At 39.8% G+C, this 15,949-nt stretch overlaps 1 protein-coding gene across 3 annotated transcripts in view; it reads left to right on the top strand.

Annotated features, from left to right (window-relative positions):
• The window catches only part of PLCB4 (phospholipase C beta 4), a 350,035-nt gene extending 334,521 nt beyond the window's left edge, over positions 1-15,514 (top strand). For 2 of the 3 annotated variants that reach the window (XM_058679484.1, XM_058679483.1), the window contains exons 34-38: positions 873-974; positions 8,089-8,146; positions 8,549-8,635; positions 11,532-11,568; positions 13,485-15,514. In XM_058679484.1, coding sequence (XP_058535467.1) covers positions 873-974; positions 8,089-8,146; positions 8,549-8,635; positions 11,532-11,568; positions 13,485-13,573 — 373 coding nt within the window. In that variant the 3' untranslated portion in view covers positions 13,574-15,514. The remainder of the gene's footprint in view (positions 1-872; positions 975-8,088; positions 8,147-8,548; positions 8,636-11,531; positions 11,569-13,484) is intronic. The other variant, XM_058679485.1, reaches the window with a different exon arrangement.
• The last annotated feature ends 435 nt before the right edge of the window (positions 15,515-15,949 follow it).

The following is a 15,949-nucleotide window of genomic DNA, read 5'->3' as shown; positions in this document are numbered from 1 at the left end:
TGAAAGGGAATCTTAAATATCCATGGAAAATGCAAGTAAAATATAAGTTCATGTTGATGTAAAACTTTTTGATATCCACAGTTTTTGGTAGTATCCATTTTCATGAACTTGCTGAAGATTCCTCATGTATGTATATATTAATTTTATATTCTTGCAACAAATTTTAAATTCCTTTTCCATGAACTCTTTAAAGTACCGTGTATTATTATTATTATTTTCCTGTTATATAGTTTTCTAGGTATAGGGCCTCCCTCCTTTCCATCCTTTTCCCCCATATTATTATAATATAGTCCTTCAGTTGCAGTCACAATCCTAGCATTCTGCTATTGATGTGTATTGTAGGTGTAGGTAATGAAAGAAAATCTGGTATCAAGTAGTCAAGGTATATTTAGCAGTTTTATTGGGAGTCCTTTTTTATTCAGGAGTAGAGATGCATCCTGCACTAATTATTTTGTTTCCCAGGTACCCTTGTATTTGAGGGCAAAATATTATCTCCTCTTCATCTGTCATCATTGTTACTTTCCACTAGGTGGCCCATTGCCCCACCTGGACTGGACTGGGGGACCTTCCTTTTTTTGTTTGTTTCGTTTTGTTTTCCCCAAATCTAAAATAACTCAGTGAGCTCAATCATCAAAATAGAAATGAGCCCAGTACTATATAGTTGTACAGGGAGTTTAGTTTTTTTTTCAAATGTTTAAACTATGGCTAAATATACATAAGATAAATTTCCTGTTGTACCATCTAAGCATACAGCATTAAGCATACTTATATTGTTGTGTAACTTCCACTGTTTCCCCACGTTTCCCTAGGGAAATTGTGTTCCCATTCAGCTCTCTGTGCACCCTTCCCATTGGTTTCCTTTCAATCCCTAGGGAGAGCAAAGAGATGCGAGCTCACCAGGCCAAGATTTCTATGGAAAACAGCAAAGCCATCAGCCAAGATAAATCAATCAAGAATAAAGCAGAACGGGAAAGGTAAGTGTGTAAACCTCTAAGGGGGGAGGAGACATGGTGTTAACTTGAAGACATAATCCCAACAAGGTTTTGCGTGCACACATGCATACCTGAGATACAGAACATGGTGGGTCTGCAGAGCTCTGCTTTTGTACCTGCTATAATGGTTTATTTTTGTTGTTGCAGAACGGTAGTCTCCAAAGGTTTTGAGTTGTTTATTACCACCAATAAAATAAGTTGACACTTAACATATGTGTGGTCTTTTTCAAGCCTAATCGTACAAAACACGGTATAATGATATAATCTGAAACATCACTTCCACATTCCAGGAGGGTCAGCCTTGCAAGCATCTCAACTGTGTAGGTGTGGGCTCTCTCTGGAAGGGAGAGTTTGGGATATTCGGAGGGTGGTTCTTTGCCCTTGATGTGCCTTCAGCAGTTCTAATAAATGGGGCCACCTTAAAACTCTCCCTAATCCCATCTCTGCTTTGGTGTTCCTGGTATGCTCGTGTTTGATAGGTTTTCTAGGACCAGAGATGAAAACAAAAACTGAGATGTGTGTGATTTACCCTTTCAGAGAAGCAGAGTGGAGGAAGCAGGGCAAGGCTGGTACAGAGTCTGAGTGAGGATCCATGCTCTGCTGGACGCCCTCTGTAGCCTGATCCCAGCTGTGGTGTACGAGGTGTGCTGTGGATTTGTCCCTGTTTGAGGAAGGCCTGATGGGCTCTTGCATATCTGTAGGAGTCAGTCACTGGATGGAGGCAAGAGTTGCCAGAGCTCCAGAGAAGGTGTCAGGTGTGCGAGCCCTGCAGCTATAGCTGATATAGGGTATAGACAGCATCAGAGAGAAGGGAGTCACTGCATTTGAGTCCCATGGCTCCCAAGTGGCACCTGCACCAGTGCTGCTCATCGTCCAGCTGAGAATCCAGTTGCTATGGGTGGCCACCAGCCTGGGTTTGCGTGCCAGTGGTTCAGCACAGCCAGTTGCCCTCTCTTGGAGGAACAGCACCTGGCAAGATGGCAGCTCTTGGGTTGATGTCTGGGTCCCCTAGAAAGATTGCGTCTTATGCCCCCACAAAACACAGAACAACGTGAAGGTTAACTCTTTGGGCTGAAACCTGCACGGGAAGTGTAGGACTTTGAGGAATTCATCTCTACCTTAACCACAGATTGAGATGTTAGAGGACTAAGTAGAGCATCCATGTTTCAACTCCCCTGCTACTTGGCCCTGTGCTCATAAAGTGCCTGGCAGTTACTCCTTGTGTTGAACCTGGGAGGACAGCTATCCAACAAACTGGATGCTGTTGAGTTTTAAAACACATGCCAATTATTTAGCAGTGGTTAACAATATTGAACGTGAAATCTGCTAGAGTTGACAGCATCATACCATCCAGTATAATCTTTGTGCTGTGAGGCTGTTGGGTTAAATACCATTTGTAAATACGAGCCCTCAGGGGAGTATGTCATTGCATCATCATTTTGACCTGAAAATGAACTGTCATTTTACCACTTGGGCCAGTCCGCATGAGTGTTTTTTGTGCCTCACAGTAAGAAAGCCCTGGGGAGATCATTAATCATTTTGATTAATGCTTAATTGCCACATCACAGTGTGGTATCTCTCAGGTTCTTCTGACCATTTTTTGAATGTTATTCTCAGATAAGGAGTTTATTTAAGGGCCTTCTATCATGGAAATGACAGTGTCTTTCTTAGCTCAAAAACTTAAAATATTTTTAGTTCTGATTAACCCTCATTAATTTCTTGTTTTATATTTTACTTCTTTTTATTATTATTATTATCATTTCATGATACAGTTCCATAGGCCCTGGGATTTCCCTTACTCCCTCCCTAACCTCCTCTCCCCTTACTGAGTTGCTCTACATTATTACTATAGTATAGTTCTTCATAAACAATCATATGTTCATCATTGCAGGCATGAAAAATGACAAAAAGTCCAGCTCCCTATTGTCAAGACATAGTAAATAGTTTCGTTGGGAGTCCATCTTTAATCTAAAAGTAGAGATGCATACTGCAATATATCCTTACATCTGGATATGATAATCTCCATTACTCAGTTACTATACATTCCTTTAAGTGAAAAGCCACAATACAAAATCAACAAGAAGAAGAAAATGGGAAATTTACAATGCCATGAAGTTAAATAATATGATGCTAGATATGATAGTCTCAATTACACAGTTACTATACATCCCGTTAAATGAAAAGCCACAAAGCAAAATCAACAACAGGCAGAAAAAGATAAATTAACAATGTCATGAAGTTAAATAACATGCTCCTGAATGATTAAGGTATTGCTGAAGAAATGAAAAAGAAAATCAAGAACCTTCTTGAAGAAAATGCTGCTACTATATGATCTGTGAGCCACTGAACAATTTAATGAGAAAGAGTTTTGAAGAGATGAAACAAAAAAAATCAAAATTCATGAGATTTAGTTTTCACTGATCTTTGTTGGTGAGATCTGTCTGCTGTAGGAAACAAATAGATGGATTTTGTGTTTTTAATCCAGTCTACTAATCTGATGTTTGACTGATGAGTTTAAGACATTTACATTCAGAGTTATATGAGTGGGTGGAAATTTGGTCCTGTCATTTAACAATGGGTTGTTCATTGATTTAATCTTTTGTTGTTATTTTACTGAGATGTTCTTCACATTTGCCTTTGATTTTGGTGACCACTATTCCTCTTCTCTGTCAAGAGAATTTCTTTATCATTTGTAGGGCAGGTTTGGAAGAGGCATATTCTTTTTTCTTTACTGTGGAAGAATTTTATTTCATTTTCAGACAAAGGAAAACTTTACTGGGTACATTATCCTATGCCGAGGATTTTTTGCTTTTAGAATCTGTCACTCCATTCTCTTCTGACCTGTAGAGTTTCCTGTGAGAAGTCTCCTGTGAGTTTAATTTGCATTCCTTTATATGTGAATTTATTTTTTTCACATGCACATTAAAGGTCTTTCCTTACGTTCAGTTGAAGAGACTTTGATTATCATGTGTTGTGATGAAGATCGCTTTTGGTCAACCCTACTGTGAGTTCTGTGCCCTTCCTGGATGTTGTTTCTCAATTCTTCTTTCTCTAGATGAGGGAAATTGTTCCTTATTATTTCATTGAATACACCTTTAATTTCAGTTTCTCTTTCTGCACCTTCTGGGAATCCTATAACTCTAATATTTGGCCTTCTAATAGTGTCTTTCAGTTCTTGAATACTTTTTTTTAGCTTGATCAAGCTCTGCTTCCAGCTTTTTGTTTATTTCCTCCTGGTGACAGGAAATATCTTCCAATTCTGAGATGCTTTCTTCTGCCTCCTTCATGCTACTTTGGAGACTCTCCACTGTGCTTTTAATTTGCTCCATGTATGCTTCATTTTTGATATATCAGCTTTCATTTGATTCATCTCCTGTGTGACATATTCCTTAAGTTCCTTGAATGCCTGCTTTACGTGCTTCTCGTTGTTGATTAGAAGCTTTATAACAAGTGTTTTGAATTCTGTATCTCCCATTTTCTCAATGTCTTCCTCAGTTAACTCAGGTTGGCATAGGGTTTTGCTCCTTTGCAGGGGAGTCTTCAGTAATATTCATTGTGCTTTTGTCTCTTCTTTTGCTTTTGGTTATCACATTCTTCTTCTTGGGGCAGATTTCTAAGCTGTATCACCCACAGGTCTACAGTTCGATTCTACTTATTATAGGTGGTACACAGTTTTGTTTGCAGTCACTTGTGTCACTCCCTCCAGCGAGTTCCAGGTCTGGATTCTTATGTCAGATTTCTACCTTAGTCTCTGTAGCCCCAGCTCCTGGCTCACCACTTTCCACCTCCTGTGATACTGTGCTGAGGCTGCACCATTGTCTGTACAACACCTCTCCTACTTCCAGTTGGAACAAGTCCCAGAATTAGGGAGACACCAGGTGTCTTATATAGCTAGGTTGTTGGTGGTGCTGATCCTGCCGGAACCTGTTGGACGTTAGGTCTGAGGGTCACATGGAGCTACTTTGACCCGTACAGTGCCATTGTTGGTATTATTTTCCTGTGGGACCAGTGCAATGCACTGAGCTCAGGGAGTTCTTGCTGAGCACAGCGCATGTGCAACTCACTGTTGTCCTTGCAGTCTTAAAGGCTTTTCCACACCGTACAACATGGTGCCTTATGTGTCACTACTAGAGTTCTTGATGTGCTGGCCATCATCAGGTCTGAGGGCTATCCGGACCTGTCCTGGGTGGAACCTGTAGGATGACACATTGTTACACTTCACTGAGTCAGAAATGAGTTCACTCCCAGCTCACTGCATGAGCGGTCCTGCCCCTTAGCCTTTGCCTCCTTAAACAAAATGGTGCCTGATTCAGCTTTAGGTGGTAGACAGGGCTGTGAAATCCACCCTGTTCCTGCACTGCCTGTCTGGGACCTACCATTCTGTCTCTGCTCCTGGTGAAATCAAACAGACCAGCAGGACAGGCAGTTCTTAGTCTGGGTTTACCTCCTGAGCTCCCGGTGAATGTCCCTTCCACCTTGTTGCTGGTGGAGTTCTGGCTGCTGGTGCAAATCAGATCATACTTGGCTGAATGCCATTGGGGCATCAGTCACTGCAACAACACACTGCTGTGTCTGCTGCTTTCCTGTGTCTGTCAGTCTCCAGGTACCCCTCTGCTGTTGTTCTGTCCTCTCCTATTTCCTGGGATGTTCCCTATCTGCTTCACATTGGCTAATGTTTCTCCATCTGTTTATTTCTGCCATCTTTCCTAATCCTCATTAAGTTCAACTATTTTACACTCCCCAGTGTGAAATACAGAATTCAACTTGATATATGTGCTAATTATTAAGGGAAAAAAAAAACATCTTTACTGCTTTCCCCAGATATTTTGTGAATTTCAGGTTACATAACATTGAATTATTTTTGTTCTGAGTTACTGCTAACTTAAAACTGCCAAGATTTTTAAAAATATGTTTTCCTTGTTTGGGTCTTTTTACATTTTGGCTTTCAGTTCAGTTGTAGGTGGTTCTAAGACATCTACAAATGACCTCCTTTTTCAAGAACCGTTTTCTCTATCACAAGTGGTTAGTTCCCTTCTACACCTGCACATTGCGTATTTGTGTGTGTGTTTACCAAACTACTGAGAATTAGCATTTAAAATTCATCATGCCCCTAGAAAATACATGGAAAGGTAAACACACTCCTCTTCTGATTTCTGAAACAGCAATGCAAGCAATCAATGTGTAGCAAACAGGGAGAGTGACATTTAGGATGAAAATTATAGCCTAGCTACCTATAAACATTGATATATATACATATATATATATTTTTAAAAGATATTAACATGGATGGGCTAAACACAAAATGGGGTAAAAAATTAGAAAACTGAGTAGAACCCAAAGATTTCAGAGGGAAGTGGAAAAAAATAAGTAAAAATCAGAAATTATTGACATAAGAAATACAAAGCTCGGGCCCAGTGGCGTGGCCTAACGGCTAAAGTCCTCGCCTTGAAACCTCCGGGATCCCATATGGGCGCCGGTTCTAATCCCGGCAGCTCCACTTCCCATCCAGCTCCCTGCTTGTGGCCTAGGAAAGCAGTTGAGGACGGCCCAATGCATTGGGACCCTGCACCCGCGTGGGAGACCCGGAAGAGGTTCCAGGTTCCCGGCTTTGGATCGGCGCGCATCAGCCCGTTGCGGCTCACTTGGGGAGTGAATCATCGGACGGAAGATCTTCCTCTGTGTCTCTCCTCCTCTGTGTATATCTGGCTGTAATAAAATAAATAAATCTTTAAAAAAAAAAGAAATACAAAGCAATAGAATATCTGCAGAAACCCACATTTGTTATTTGACAAAAATAATAGAATCAGTAAATTTCTATAAGATTGGTCAAGGAAAAAAAGCACAAATTAGTGACATTGGGGAAACAAAAGAAAAGAAGTACAAAGACAATGAGCATTTTCAAAGTCCAAGGCTGTCACTAGCAGTTTGGCCAATGAAAACTTACAATTTAAAAACTTACAATGGCAATCTGCCTAGAAAAATTAAAAAAAAAAATTTTAAATGACTGAAAATGGAGAAAGCATGCATAGATTTGTAACTACCTTCAGTTAACCAGTTGTAGGTCTATTCAGTTGTGAAAAGACACTCCACCTCATCATTAATCATAGCAACAGAAGTTAAAATGACACCAGAGCTGCCGATTGGCACAGCTGCCATTGTCTGGTAAACCCAATAGTAGCAGACAGGCCACATCAGGCTGCAGATGGAAGTGCAAACTAGAAGAGCTGCTTTGGAGTGAAGATGCAGCCTACCCACTAGAAAGTCTCAGTCCATACACTGGAGAAACTTTGCCCTGTATGTGCTAGCTCACTCTCAGTCCGTTGTTCCTTGGACAACCAGCTGGACAAGCAGTGCAGGGCCCTGCAGAGCATATCACTGTAGCATCGTTCAGAAACAGCCTGCTGTTTTCTGAATGGCAACCTGGCAATATCTTTATCCATTTTACAGGTGAAAAAACTGATACACGGCAGATGAAAACAGTGGCATTGTTTCAAACATGGGTATCTCTAAAATGTAAAAAACAGTGAAATGTTATAAGAAGAAACTCAGATATGTTACTGTTTGAGTAAATACTGAAAACACACAAAACAGTAACCGCAGCCTGCACACCATCTGTGAGCTTTAGAAGTGCAGGAGCTCAAGCCAGAAGACCTGTACCAGACCTACTCAATCCAACCCCATGGAGCCTCGTTCCAGCAGTCTGTGCTGTTGATGGTATTCGTGTGTGGTTCAAATGGAGAGGAAAACTAGAGAACCGCGCACATGTGTGTGTGTGTGTGCACACTCGCACACTGGCACACTTGCAGTAAGCTTTCATCATCGCTGCAAACCTTCCTGCATTAACTTCCTGGAAAAACGTGAATATTGGATGCTGTACTCACAACTATTTCTTTTATCTTTCTGCTTTGTATGGCTGTACTCACAACTATTTCTTATATCTTTCTGCTTTGTATGATTGAAAACCCAGCAACAAAAATTAAGAAGAGGAAGCAGTCTTTCCATCTAGATAACTGAAATCATTATAGGATTCTTATTTCCTGTAGTGTTAATCCCTTTGAATGCCATGTCTAATGTTATTTCTATCCATTGTTTTTAGACGAGTCCGAGAGTTAAACAGCAGCAACACTAAGAAGTTTCTAGAGGAAAGAAAGAGAGTAAGAATTCCATAGTTTTCTTGCCACTCTTTTCTGAAAAGTTGTAAATAATAACTCATGCTTAGATACCAGATTTCTGGCTAACTTTGATTTCTTTGTGCATTCATTGTTTCAGCTAATCTCTGATAACACAATCGCATGCCCAAATCTTCTAAATAATTATTTGGTACCCACTTTAAGAAGAAAATGAAGCCAGATTTTAGTCTTGTATAAGTGCCCTCTTATTTTCTAAGATAATAGCAGGAAAGATCTTCACAAAGAAAGGTTTAAACCTGGTTTTCAGACTGTAAATTCACTTGTTTCTGAAAATTATTTTCCTCACTTAAATTATGAACTCACAAATCATTTCTTGTCTCTAAGATTTGAAATTACAGACCAAAATCTATTGCTTTCTTTTTGCAGCTTGCAATGAAGCAGTCCAAAGAAATGGATCAGTTGAAAAAAGTCCAGCTTGAACACCTAGAGTTCTTAGAGAAACAGAATGAACAGGTATTTCACTGCAGTTCACTCAAAGGAAGTAGGCAGCAGCCAGCATCAGGCTTCAAGTCCCGTGGTACACAGTGGCCCCTGTGCTGGAGCCAGCAGACTCAGGGGTGCAGTGAAAGGTGATGGGAGACATATGTTTGTTCATTTCATCCAGAAAGAATCGAAAGTAACTCTTGAGGGGGAGCCGTAAAAGAGACTGTGGCGAATAAAAGAATAAATTGGCATTTGGACATATTATGGGGGTACTGAGACTTACATCTTTGAAGGTGAGAGGGTAAGAAAATAGGTTACAATTTAATTTCTCCGTTTTTGTTTAGCTTTATTGTTTGCATCTTATAGGCCAATATTATGCTTAAAATGAGCTGAGAAAAATCACCTGCTTTCAGGCTCAATCTAAAACTGAGGTTAGAAAACTTGCTCAGGCCTGCAGGTGTGACCTGAGGTCTGGGGCCTCAGGAACCCTGCAGAGCACTCGGGAGGAGTGCGCTTGCTGCTCTTGGTTTTGCCAGAAAAATTATAAATAAATACATACAAATTGAAAGTTTGCCAAACTCTTACTATCTAATAAGGCCACCAGGCATATACCAACAGCAAGATCATTTTTTTCTTTCAATCTGGAGCCCTGTATCTGCGAAACTTCATATCCAATTGGCTTCAGCCCCTCATCCTTGCACAGCATCCTATGAATTTTCTGGAAGCAGCTGTTTGCTATATGGCAACGTTGCATTCAGTTACAACTTAAGTCAGTTCAATTTGTACTCCTCAGATGTAGTGGATTTGAAAAGTGTTCTTGCAATTTACTTTAATTTAGAAGCTGTAGAGAGGTTTTATGATGAATTACAAACGTGTACTATGCTGTATTTTCTTCTTTCCCCTCATTTATTAAATGGTCGTTTTAAGGTAGCCGTATTTTTTTCAGAGTTAATGTCTCCCACTGAACAAATGCTTAAGCAGAGAATACATCAAAAAGTATCTTTAAGAAAGGAAAACAGAATCATTTAAAAAAAGATGTTCTGGCATTGCAGTAGGATAGAAACTCCAATGTCTGATAGCTTCATTCCCTTTTGGTGGACAGAAATTTTATTCATCAACATATCCCTTATTTTGTTTCACATTTTCTTTTTAGCTAAATGCTTCTGTTCATGAACAGTCCACACTAATCCCCAAAGGACAATACATGTCTATTGTCCCGTAGTTCCAATTCATTCTATCAACTCACAGTTATATCATATTCTAGTGCAAGTTATGTAACTTGTATTAATCCTCCTAATGCTTTCCCCAGAAAGTGTTCCTGAATTGGGGGGCAGGGACAAAGAACACGGACATAACTAAAGTGACCATGTCCAGTTTAGAACCCACCAAAGTGAGTCAGGGAGAAGTATAGAAAAGAAAGATGCCTTGAGGGAAAAAAAAAAAAAACAACTTTAAATACTCCTTGGAAGAAGGCACAGTGAAAGGTAAGGCACAGTTATGTTCTAACTAACTAAATTAAGAAACTACTGAGAAATTATTGTGTTGCTTAGCAACAAGTTTGGCTGAAGAATGCTAATGTGCTAAAAATGACTCCTCATGACAATAGTGATGCCGATCAGAGCTAGAGAATACAGTTACCTAATGCTTCGCTTTTCAGAGCTAAAGTACGTAAGAAAAACTCACTTGAAGCTTTTATTTTAATACATGGATCAAACCACATCAGAGTTCTGGTATGAAAACACTAGATTAGTGATGGGTATTGATGGTTGGGTCATATTGGAAAGACCTAGCTTTTTGTTCCAAATTTTACATAATGCCTCTTAAATATGTCATCAATAATATCTGCCACCCACGAATGATGCTTCAGGTCACAGAAATTTAGGAAAACCCAGAACACGAAAAGGCTTGAGACTTGATAAAAGTTTAATGAGATTCAAGAAAAAGAAATTCAAGATACCATCTTGGTTTTTCCAACAAATGTTGAATAATTCAAACTTAAATTTCTGGATTAAGCTTTGCTTTATGTAAATGACCTGCTCAGTTACAAATTCAACCCCAGATGTTTTACATCCATTTGGGATTAAAAAATCAGAACGCTATTAGCTCAGCAGTTCTGTGTGGTATAGCACTGTCACTTGCACAGCATGGGAAGCAAAATGACATTTCTTCCTCTTTCGAAGGCGAGGTCTGCAAGTATGCAGTACAGTTCTCCCTCATAACCAATTAAATAATAAGGAAAAAATAAAAAAATAAACCGAATTCCTCATCTCCAGACATTTCCAAAGAGTCCCCCAAACCATCGTTAAACCCCTAGACTCTGCTTCTCTCTCTAGGCCAGTGTTGAAGACATTAGCCCAACAGGTTCAAGGGTTAATTTATTCTGTTACTGAGTCTGGGTTCAAACCACATACATGCCTTACAAGCCAACTCTATGGAACTGTCCACCTGGTCATCCTATTGCTCGCTGAAACACTCAGGATGCCCTTTCTACCTGAGTGGTCCCATAGCCCTTCCGACCACACAGTACCTCATCCGTCTTGACATGTACCATTTCAAACATTAGTAAATCCATTACTGTCACATTTAAGTCCGAAAAATTTATTTTTACCATTGATCCTATCATGTGGTCAAGACACATTAAAGTTTTTGCTAAAAATTAAGTGCGTTATACACAGCTGCTAAGAGAGCTGCAGTCCAGGCTAATAGGCATTAGTTGTTTGTTTCATTCTTTTTTTTTTTTTTCTATGTTGAGCTCAGCTTGGGGGGAAGTTTGTCACTGATGGGTGTGTACATGTTTTGCTCTTAGCTTTTTACTTTTCTGTATATATAGTTTTACATTCATTTCTCAAATTCACTTCAGTATTCATTTATTTTCTTTGTTTTGTATGTATGACTCAATTTGACATTACTATTTTTGTGCAAACAGCTTTTGAAATCCTGCCACGCAGTGTCCCAAACACAAGGTAGGACCGAGACGCTGATCAGCGAGACATTGCTTTCCTTGTTGGTACAGATTCCATTTCTGATGAATACGGTCATAACTAATGAATATCTCAAGGTTTGGGATTTGGAAACTTGACTGTTTCATGCGTGGATTTCTCATGTAAGATTTAACCTGAAGTGGTCCAACTTCTGGAGATTTCTGATAGCACTCTGGCCTCATTCATGGGTGCAATTCTGGGGAACAGATGATGGTAAGGAAGGCATGGCCAGACATCCAGTGATCTACAGCTAAGCCTGGATCACTGATGAGACGGTCCACAGCATGAAGGGGACTCCAGTGAGTCTTACAAGTATCCCAAAGTTTGCTGGTGACTTTTTAATGACTTGAGAGTTACGCTCTGCATGTAGAAATGCTGAGCAATGCAGAAATGCTGTTGTCATGCTCTCGGCCAAATCTGCTTTCCCACGAACCCTAGCAACCGCTGTAAGTAAGGTGACCATGTAATTTATTATCTGAACCGAGATGGTTTTGAGAGTCCAAGAACATTGTTCACAGGCACAAACTGGAATTGTCCAAGGCAGTTGGTCACCCTGCTCATCAAAGAGTTGAGCTCTTGGATAATAATCTTTTGATGCCATGTGATTCTTCTTTCTGAACTTTGCTCAGAATTATCTTTAAATGCTAAAGGGGGATAAGTGTAGGAAATGTTTTATTACTACTTACCAAACACAGAACTTTTTGATTTCCAGTGCTTATAATGTTTCACTGTCATCTCTTAGGAATACTGTTTGTGTCATAGTTTCATGTTGTATATTTTTCTCCATTGTTTCATTCTTCTATTACAGTAGCACTATACTCCAGGATAAGAAGTATCTGTATAGAGGGAATCATGTGTCAAATTTAGGCAGAAAAATAGTTCTTTGGTGTGTAATATACATCCTGCCCAAAACAAAATGTTGAACTAAAATGTAAAAACAGTACTTAGCAAAAAGGCATCCTATGTCTTGCAGGTTAAACTAATTTTGTCACAGAACTTCATTTGGGAGATCTGGATGTTTAAAGTATGATCTACAAAGTTGACCGGACCAATGTAATATGCTCTCACTTGAACTACCCTATCAATTAAATTCTTAGGGAATAATCTTTAGCTAACTTTCAGGCTGTTTGGGGAATAATTTGTGCATAAATACACTATCTTTTTAAGACTCGTTTTATTTTTATTGGAAAGCCAGATATACAGAGAGAAGGAGAGACAGAGAGGAAGATCTTCCATCCAATGATTCAATCCCCAGGTGCCCACGGCGGCCAGAGCTGAGCCAATCCAAAGCGAGGAGCCAGGCACTTCCTCCAGGTCTCCCTCACGGGTACAGGGTCCCAAGACTTTGGGTCATTCTTGATTGCTTTCGAAGGCCGCAAGCGGGGAGCTAGATGGGAAGCAGGGCCACCAGGATATAAACTGAGGCCCATATGGGATCCTGGCCTGTGTAAGGCAAGCAGTTGAACCACTAGGCTACCGCACTGGGCCCAAACACACTATTTCTAAAAGTAATTGAATTATCGACACACAAAGTGATTTGCCGGTTTAGAAGCTAAATCAAGTCAATTTGATGTGACTGAGTCTAAGTAACAGGTAACTGGCTGAAACCTATACTTTAAGGTTTTTTTTTTTTGTTTTTGGTGTTGCATAGACCAGCCTTTCTCAGTCTTTAGTATACATAAAAATTCCCCAAGGATGTTTTGAAATACAGGTTTGAATTCAGTAGCTCTCAGGCAGGTTCCAAGATTCTGCATTTCTGAGAAAGTTTTGGGCCCCGGGCAGCACTCTTGGTAGTGAGGCAATAGTGAAAGCGTCAGCTTTCAGAGAAGCAAGGCCAGGGTTGTGTAGTGCCTTCCGAGAGGAGTTCAACCTGTAAGGCCGTGTTTCTAATGTCACAGGCGAAGGAGATGCAGCAGATGGTGAAATTGGAAGCCGAGATGGACCGCAGACCAGCAACCATAGTGTGAAACTCCAAAATGCAAACTGAAGCGGCAGAACCACAGAGCACCCAAAGGTCACTCCTGAAACTTCTCAACACCAACTCTATGGATGAGCACCGTTTTCTGTCATATTTCCTTTGTGTGTGGACACAGTGTTGCCTGGAACCAGAGAGACTAGGAATGACTTACGTAATATCCCTTTACCTGTTGAGCATTGATTTCCCTTGACAAACCCAAAGTAGCTACAGTTTCTCAAAAATGTCCTATTCCAGGAAGGCAGAGTCTAACTATGGATAATACAACTTAAACATGTTTGCTATATAATACCATCACAAGTCACTGAGCTTGGTGTTCAAAACTCTGCTTTGTGATGCATTAGAACATGTTTGAGCTGCAGCAAAAAATAGTGCATCAGCAACCAAATAGCAAATGCATGCCCTCAAATCAAGCCAAACTCTGTCTACAAATTAATTAGCAGAAGTGGCAGTCTGCTAGTCAAATACTTTCGCAGAATTTTTATACATCTAAGTTACCTCATCAGTAAGTGCCATGTCTTTACCATGCTAGAAGAGGCTACTTTCCCGTAACAGTTTGGAAATTGTTAGAACAGTAGAACAATAGAACAGTGTACCTGTGCCAACATTCACCAGTACTCAAAGGCGATTTGTGTTAGGCACATTTGAGGAAGTTTGCAACTGACATTGCTTCTTAGACGTTTCTTCTGCAGATTCCAGATACTACAATTCACTATTACACCAAAAAGGTTGTGAAGTGGTTATTGGCAAACGTTTGTGAATGTGACCATGTATAAAGTATTTATACTTCCTAATTCACACTATTTTAGGGCAGAATCATCTAAGTATTGCCACATGACAAGTTGAATACTAGAACTATGTTTGCATGGTACACAAGCACCAATTAAGACTAATCCATAGAGATGCAGTTAACCTAATGCCGAATAAGTACTGGTTAAATCAATGTATGGCACAGAGTATAATTTGACTATCAAGACTTTTAGCATACTGAAAAAGTCTATATATATGTGTATATGAAATATGTGGGCATTCTGGGTATTTCAAGTTCTAGTTTGAAAAAGATACATAACTAATTTAATTTTACACAAAAATATTTATGCAGATTTTCAGAATTTCATATCAGGAAATAACCTTTTTATGTCTGTTAAATATCAAGACAATTTGCTACCGTGTTCATCTGCATGGCCCTTCCGCCAGCTGTAGCTGTGTTGCAGACAGTGCATGAAAATATATTCCGTTGGGAAGCGAGCCATGCTGCACAAGCCAAGAGGAGCACACGGACAACTGGCCACTCATGGCTCATCAGATGACTTATTGGAGGACAGAATGGATGCATATGCTTGCACAAAATGATTCTGTGTTCCTCTGAACAGAGCAGAGATGATTATGATGCCATCAATATTGGAATTAAACTCCCACCTTCTCTAATAAAAAAACTAAAACACATTTAACATTCGTCAGAGTATTCGCTCCTATATGATGTCTTCTAGTAAATGCGTTGCCTTTTATGAACTCTCAGATTCTCGTAACATGAGATCATTTCTTTATTGCTATTCTTTGGGAGAAAGAGAAAGGGACAGAGAGATAGATGGTCAGGCAGAGGTTCTAACTCAGGAGCTAAAGGTCCACAATGGTCAGGGTTGGGTCAGGCTGCAGCTGGGAGCTAGGAACTCAGTGCTGGTCTTTAACATGGATGGCAAGGACCCCATCCCTTGAGCTGCTAGCTCCCAGCGTGTACCTGAATAGGAAGCTCGAATTGGAGCTGAATTTGGGACTCAGACCTAGAAACTATGATTGTGATCCCAGCATCTTAACCACTAGGCCAAACCTTTATCATAAATGATATTTTATTTTCAAAAGGGGCTTATTTGTGTCTTCAACACAATTTTGCTTCCAAGTAACATAAAAGTGTGCAGACTCTAGCTAGCTTTATCATGTAATGAACTGGTTCGCTTTCATATTTACGAATTTAACTAGGTTCAGTAAATTTCCTTGATTTATACTTCCCTTATCTGTGAAACATTAGAATGAGGCAACATGTTATTTCACATTAACATCCCATGAAACAATTATGATTGATCAAATATCGCCATTTTTGGATTGCCAATTTTCAAAATTCTGCATGGCTTCTCTTTGTTATATCAAGTGGCTTCTTGCAGGATCTCAACTAAGCCTATCATTATGTAACAACCTCTTGCTACTTCTTGACTATGCTTTTGATAGGTCGCACAAATGTCCCCATTTCTCTGGTAATTTCTTCTATGGTTTTCCAGCCACCTAAATCACCATAAATATTTACATTTCCCAGTTTCCATCCTGAATTAGTGTTTTTTTTCCCTCTAAGTCAGGTTGCTGTTCAGTATTTGAGACATCTACTTGGTCCTTCTA

Source organism: Ochotona princeps, chromosome 22, assembly GCF_030435755.1.
Source record: "Ochotona princeps isolate mOchPri1 chromosome 22, mOchPri1.hap1, whole genome shotgun sequence".
Classification (NCBI taxonomy): Eukaryota; Metazoa; Chordata; class Mammalia; order Lagomorpha; family Ochotonidae; genus Ochotona; species Ochotona princeps.
Note: the sequence above shows the minus strand (reverse complement) of the source record. Positions and strands in the feature narration are given on the sequence as shown.